The 6470-nt window shown below is 51.5% G+C and overlaps 1 protein-coding gene across 1 annotated transcript; it reads right to left on the reverse strand.

Moving 5' to 3' along the window:
* Positions 1-2321: 2321 nt before the first annotated feature.
* Positions 2322-6195, reverse strand: LOC131428724 (uncharacterized). The gene is made up of 4 exons (XM_058592771.1): positions 5602-6195; positions 4799-5520; positions 3332-4727; positions 2322-2540 (listed from the first exon to the last, which is right to left on the reverse strand). The coding sequence occupies exons 1-4, from the start codon at positions 6193-6195 to the stop codon at positions 2322-2324; spliced, it is 2931 nt and encodes a 976-aa protein (XP_058448754.1).
* Positions 6196-6470: the final 275 nt, after the last annotated feature.

The following is a 6470-nucleotide window of genomic DNA, read 5'->3' on the forward strand; positions in this document are numbered from 1 at the left end:
TTGTTTGCAGTAGCTGGTTGGTTGGATGGTAAGTTGTTAACTGCAGCTAATGTACTTTTTTCTATAGGGGATACGTTGGATGGTTTCGTTGAAGGGGATGGTTCACTGTTGTTGGTGACTGTTACAGGTGTACTGGGGTTGTTTTGGGTTGGTGTGAAGGAAGCACCGTTGTCCTTCGGTGTAGTTGTCTCCTTGTCCAGTTTATCACATGGCTTACTGCAGTGAACAGCTTTTTGGCAATATTGACATGTGGCCATCTGATTGTCATAGGTAACAAGTGATTTGCACGGAATTCTTGTATCTTAACCGAAAATCACATAAGAAGGTATAGGTTTCTTCAAGTGTATGCGTAATAAACGTACGCCATTTAGAATACCGGGGAAAAAATTCTTCCACTTTTCTTTTTCGATAGAGAGAATCTCTCCGTATTGGGACATAGTTTTGCGAATATAAGAATCGGTGACGCTTGAGTGAAGATCATGCACACGCACATAGTGCACATTGTTATTGTTTTGCCTTTCTCATATAGAAAGGTTATGCAATCACTTGAAAACCCGACCAGTGAAAATTGGCCCGGAGGGCCAAGTGTCATATACCATTCGACTCAGTTCATCGAGCTGAGCAATGTCTCTCTCTCTGTGTGTGTGTGTGTGTGTGTGTGTGTGTGTGTGTGTGTGTGTTTTTTTTTTTTTTTTTTTTTTTACAAGGTGAAATACCTACTTATGTACTTTCCCAGTTCACGCGCTCAGTAGTTGTCAAGCTACCGCTATTGTGAACCAGCGAGTGGGACTGGCTGAACCTTACCCACTAAAACACCTTGGACATCTTGCCTTGATCTCCCCGGAACTAAGCTAAGCTCAATACTTCGGGGGAGGCTGTTCTCATGCACTTCTTCGTTTGGGAGAAAATGAGCTCCTGCTCTCTATATACATCTCGGCTGTGCTCATGCACTTCTTCGTTTGGGAGAAAATGAGCTCCTGAGTTTCTATCTTTATCCCTACGTCGCGCCGCACTACTCAACTGATCCCCGACGATGGATCTAGCCTACACCGACTGAGAGTTTCCCCTTTTACGCCACGCGGGACACCCGAAGGAGTGCCGAGGTCTGCTCTGCGATTCCGGTTGGAGCATGGCGTCCGGTTCGCTGATGCCCCGACGACTCGAATCGGTGTTGTGGCGTCTCCTCGACTAGTCCCCGGTGATGGATCTAGCCTACACCGACAGAGAGTTCCCCGACGATGGAAGTTCTCCCGAAACCGACGTTTTCGATACCCGTCTACGGCCCGACCGTAAGGATGCCTGGGTCGATCCAGTGATGCCGGTTGGAGGATGGCTTCCGGTTCACTGGTGCCCCGACTATCTTAACGGTGCTACGCCACGATCTACTCGTCTAGTCCCCGATGAAAGATCTAGACTACACCGACGGAGAGTTCCCCGGCGAAAGAGGCTCTCTCGACACCGAGTACCCTGTTGCACCGCTCGGGACACACGAGAGAGTGCCGAGGTCGGTCCAGCGATTCCAGTTGGAGCATAGCTTCTGGTTGGCTGGCGCCCCGACGACACAAGTCGGTGTTGTGGTGGCTACTCGACTAGTCCCCGCCGAAGGATCTAGCCTACCGCGACAGAGAGTTTCCCGACGCTGGAAGTTCTCTCGAAACCGACGTTCCGAAACCGGTTTACGACGAGCCTACTCAACTAGCCCACGGTGGTAGGTCTAGCCTACCCGACGGAGAGTTTCCCGGCGAAGAAACCTGTCCAGAAAACCGAGCCACATTCCACACGCTTCGTCCGTCTTCTTAGGGTGCCGAAAACAGTCCGGCATTTTTCGTCTTTGGACCTAGGTCATTTGACGCTGCTCTTCTCGCCAACTCCTCTGCAGTGTGGACATAATCTGAACAACTGTCCGGTTTACCGCGTTCCATTTTCCTTCGTCACTGCACATCCTTTGAACGATGTTCTCCACACTGACATCGGCGCCAACGATGGCAGTCATTTCGCTACGCGGTTGGATAAACCGTGGACAGCTGAATATTACGTGCTCCGGCGTTTCTTCTGTTTCCTGGCACTCAACACACAACGGCGACCTTGCGTGGCCAAATCTGTGCAAATATTGCTTAAAACAGCCATATCCAGACAGGAATTGCGTCAGTTGAAAGTTTACCTCGCCGTGCACTCGGGTTGTCCAAACCGACAGGTTAGGAATTAATCGATGCGTCCACCTTCCCTTCTCCGCGTTGTCCCACTGCTGTTGCCATTTAGTGAGCGTATTGGCTCTCTCTCTGCTCCGGGCTCTTCCTGTGCCTTGATCCCTGTAGCATAGGCTATCCTCTTCCAGTAGCAGACAGATGGGGATCATTCCGGCTATCACGTGCACAGCGTCTGACGATATTGTTCGGTACGAACTTGTCACGCGCATTGCCATCAGTCTGAAAGTGCGGTTCAACTGGGCTCGGTTCCTTGCTGTTGTCAATGCCATCGACCACGCTGGAGCTGCGTATCGTACGATCGATGATGACACGCTTGCCAGTAACCTCCTCTTGCTACTGACAATCGCGGAATTATTGGGCATAATCCGAGATAACGCCAATATCACCTTCATTGCCTTCTTGCATATGTAGTCAACGTGACTATTAAAGTTCAGTCGATCGTCCAGTATAGCGCCCAGATGCTTGACCTCACGCTTCGAATTGATGATGCATTCACCGACCGAGATGCTCGCATGTTGCACCGCCTTTCGGTTGCTGATGATGACCATTTCAGTCTTTTCATGTGCCAGCACAAGCTTCTTTTCCCGCATCCAATTCTCAACGACGTCTACTGCCTCCATGGCGAGAACCTCCACCTCTTCTCGAGACTCGCCGATTACTAGGAGCGCCACATCATCCGCAAAGCCGACAATCCTAACTCCCCTGGGCAGATTTAGCTTCAGCACTTCGTCGTACATAATGTTCCACAACGTGGGACCCAGTATGGATCCCTGTGGAACGCCAGCCGTGACAGACATATTTACGTATCCGGCGTCTGTCTCGTATATCAGCGTCCGGTTCTGAAAATAACTTTTCAGAATCTGACATAGGTACTCTGGTATCCTCAACCTGTGCAGAGAGTCGGCTATTTCTACCCAGCTGGCACTGTTGAAAGCGTTTTTCACGTCCAATGTGACCACCGCACAGTAGCGGTTTCCCCTTTTCTGCTGCTTCTGGGCCTTTTCCATGGTTTCCATGACCACTCGTATGGCTTCTACAGTGGACCTGCCTTTCCGGAATCCGAACTGCATGTTCGACAGACCGTTCTCGCTCTCAGTGTACTTCGTGAGCCTGTTAAGGATCACTCTCTCCAGCAGTTTTCCGACTGTGTCCAACAAGCATATAGGCCTATATGCTGACGGATCGCCGGGTGGTTTGCCTGGCTTTGGTAGCAGCACCAGCTTCTGCCGCTTCCAGATGTCAGGGAAACTACCATCCTCCATGCATTTTTGGAATGTAGTCCTGAACATGTCTGGATTCTCCAGAATCGCAGCTTTAAGGGCCACATTTGGAACCCCGTCCGGGCCTGGAGTCTTCTTCACCGGTAAGGCTTTCGCTACAGCAATCAGCTCCTCGTTTGATACTCGGATTTCGTCGCCGCGGACATCCTGTACGTCGTACAGTACTGGCGGCCATATCGTAGGCTCATGCTTCGGGAACAGGGTCTCGATAATAGTTTTCATCCTTTCCGGGCACCTCTCCGGTGGAACTGCTGGACCTTTCATCTTTGCCATGGCCATCTTATAGGCATTACCCCACGGATTCTCGTTGGCGTTGTTGTTCAGCTCTTCTAAACACTCTTTCTTGCTGAGCCTGATTGCCTTGTTGAGTGCGGCTCTTGCTATTCTATAGGGCAACCTTCTTTCCTCCCTTTCGCCACTGTTTCTAGCTCTCTGCATCCTTCTCCTGGCATGTAGACAACGTGTCCGCAGGTCAGCGATCGTCGAATTCCACCAGTACGCCGGACGTCGCCCATTTCTGGGTTTTCCCATTCTAGGCATGGTTGCATCACACGCACGTGATAGTGTTGCAGTCAGCTCTTCCGCGCTGAGGTTTATTGTGTTGCGCTCGAGCCTCAGTGCTTCCACAAATACGTCCTTGTTAAAGTTCGCTGTTTTCCACTTTCGCTCACCAAACTGCGTTCTGCTTGATTCCACCTGCGAGTCGCGTCCAACACAATACCGGATCGCTTGGTGATCGCTGTGGGTGTATTCTTCGCACACTCTCCAGTGCATGCTCCTTATCATACCCGGGCTGCAGAAAGTGACATCTATGATGGACTCTCTACCATCCTTACGGTAGGTGGTAGTGGTACCGTCGTTGGCAAGATCTACGTTCAGCTTAGCTAGGGCCTCCAGAAGACTGCTTCCCCTTGAGTTCGTGAGGCGGCTGCCCCATTCGACCGCCCAGGCATTGAAGTCACCAGCTACTACTACTGGTCTTCGGTCGGTTAGCTCTTCCGTTAGTTTGTCCAACATCCGGTTGAACTGTTCGATCGTCCATCGTGGAGGTGCATAACAACTACATATGAAGACTCCGTTGATTTTGGCTATAACAAACCCTTCATCTGCGCAGTGCACCACTTCTTGAATGGGGTATTTTCCCACTGCCCATATCGCTGCTGTTTTGGCTCCGTCTGATGTCCAGTTTCCATCTCCGGGTGGAATTTGGTATGGCTCCGAAATTATCGCAACATCGCATCTATGTTCCGCAACAGATTGCCGCAGAAGATGTTGTGCCGTATCACAGTGGTTGAGGTTAATTTGCACTACCTCCACTGGGACTTCGTTGCACTCGCTCGTTTGAAGGCCGGGCATCTGCTACCGCCTGTAGGATGTTTGTTATCCCCCGTGGCAGCGCAAATTAGGCATTTCGGAGGCTTCGTGCAATCCTTTGCCTTGTGACCTTCCTCGCCACACCTTCTGCATAGTTTGCTCCTATCCGGCCCTTGACAGTTCCGTGCGAAGTGACCAAAACCCAGACACTTGAAGCACACGTCCGGTAGCTGGGAAACGCTCAGTGGACACACAGACCAACCCACACATATTTTCTCCACTTTCAACGCTTTATTAGCTGCATCTACTGGCAGCTTAATTAAGGCTACCTTGGTGCCGTCAGGTCCATTCCTGATACGGATGGTCATCTGGACCTCTCCTAGCTCGCATTGCTCCTTCAGGGCTAATTTTACCTCCTCCTCCGTAGTAATCTCGTCCAGATCTTTACACCGGAGAGTCGCTTCCGGGCACAAGGCTCTTACTTCCACCTTGTTTCCGAGGGCTTTCTCGGTAAGCTCCTTGTACGAGATGCTGCCTGCTTTGGGGTTTCTTTTCAGCTCGAGAAGCATCTCACCATTACGAGTGCGCCTGACCTTTTGCACGTCTTCCCCTAGCTCCTTAAGATCCGGGTTCATCCGCATAGCGCGTAGGACTTCGGCGTACGAGTCGTCGCTCGCTTTGACGATGAGAGCCTCGCTCTTATTCCTCGTCCTGACGACCTAACGTTTTTTGGGCGGGTTTTTTTTGCTCGTTTTCTCCTTTTTTTTGCCGACGACCTGCCATTCAGTGCGGCTGTTTACCGCGTCGGTTGCTTCTGGTGGTAGTTTAGCTCCAGTGACACGGGCATCCTTGTGTCTCTTGGGACCACCTGGTCTAACATCTCCAGGCGATTCCCCTGGGCTTTTTGGTGTGAAGAAGGGCGTGGACTGCACCCCAGGGGGAACACTACTCGCCGTGTTGACCTCCCTCGTAACTGTGTCGGCTTCAGCCCTTTGCATTTGCGCTGCGCGACGTGCCTCTAAAGCAGTTTTCGCCGCTAACAACTCCTTCTCCCCAGCTTCTGCTCTCTGCACTACGTTTTTCCACTCCTTTACAGCAGAACCAAGAGCGCCTTGGAGCTTAATCACCAACGCCTTGATGTCTTTGTGCACGTTACTTCTCTTATCCACATATTCGTGCAGCTCGTCCACCAACTTTTTCGCTGCCTCTACCCTCGGTGGTTGTGGTGGTTTCGTCCACGCGCTATACTGCTGCTGACCCTGCTGCTGAGCCTGCTGCTCGTTCGTGTGCTGCTTTTGCACCTGCTGGGTTTGCGGCGGCGGTGTCCTCACCAAGCCACTCTTGACAAACGGATTTGTCACTTCTTTCTCAACTTCGATTTCGATTACTTCCATTCTTTAGGGTCCCCACTCCGGGCCGCTATCTCCACTCGTTGTAGTAGTCGCTTATGATCCCTAGGTTATCTTTGCGAGCAGGGAGGCCTAGCGAGGGTTGAACACGTACCTTCATAGGGTTCGTGTCCAGAGCCGGATCAGCGTAAGCCAGGAGTGCTCTCAACTGGGCCTACTACCCACCTTAATTGGTGCGAGTATTGAACGTACCCGGAGGCCTGCCAAGGTTTTAACGGGACGGAGGCAGACGTACTGTTGGCCCGCTCGCCGTTTCAAGT

Source organism: Malaya genurostris, chromosome 2 (genome assembly GCF_030247185.1).
Source record: "Malaya genurostris strain Urasoe2022 chromosome 2, Malgen_1.1, whole genome shotgun sequence".
NCBI lineage: Eukaryota > Metazoa > Arthropoda > Insecta > Diptera > Culicidae > Malaya > Malaya genurostris.

Bases quoted from the DNA above. Each gene is read 5' to 3' on its own strand.
- LOC131428724 (XM_058592771.1), bottom strand. From the start codon at position 6,195: ATGGAAGTAATCGAAATCGAAGTTGAGAAAGAAGTGACAAATCCGTTT. The intron at 5,521-5,601 runs GTAAACAGCCGC...AAAAAACGTTAG, and splicing joins CACCAGAAGCAACCGACGCG to GTCGTCAGGACGAGGAATAA. The intron at 4,728-4,798 runs GTAGTGCAAATT...TGCGGAACATAG, and splicing joins GCAACGAAGTCCCAGTGGAG to ATGCGATGTTGCGATAATTT.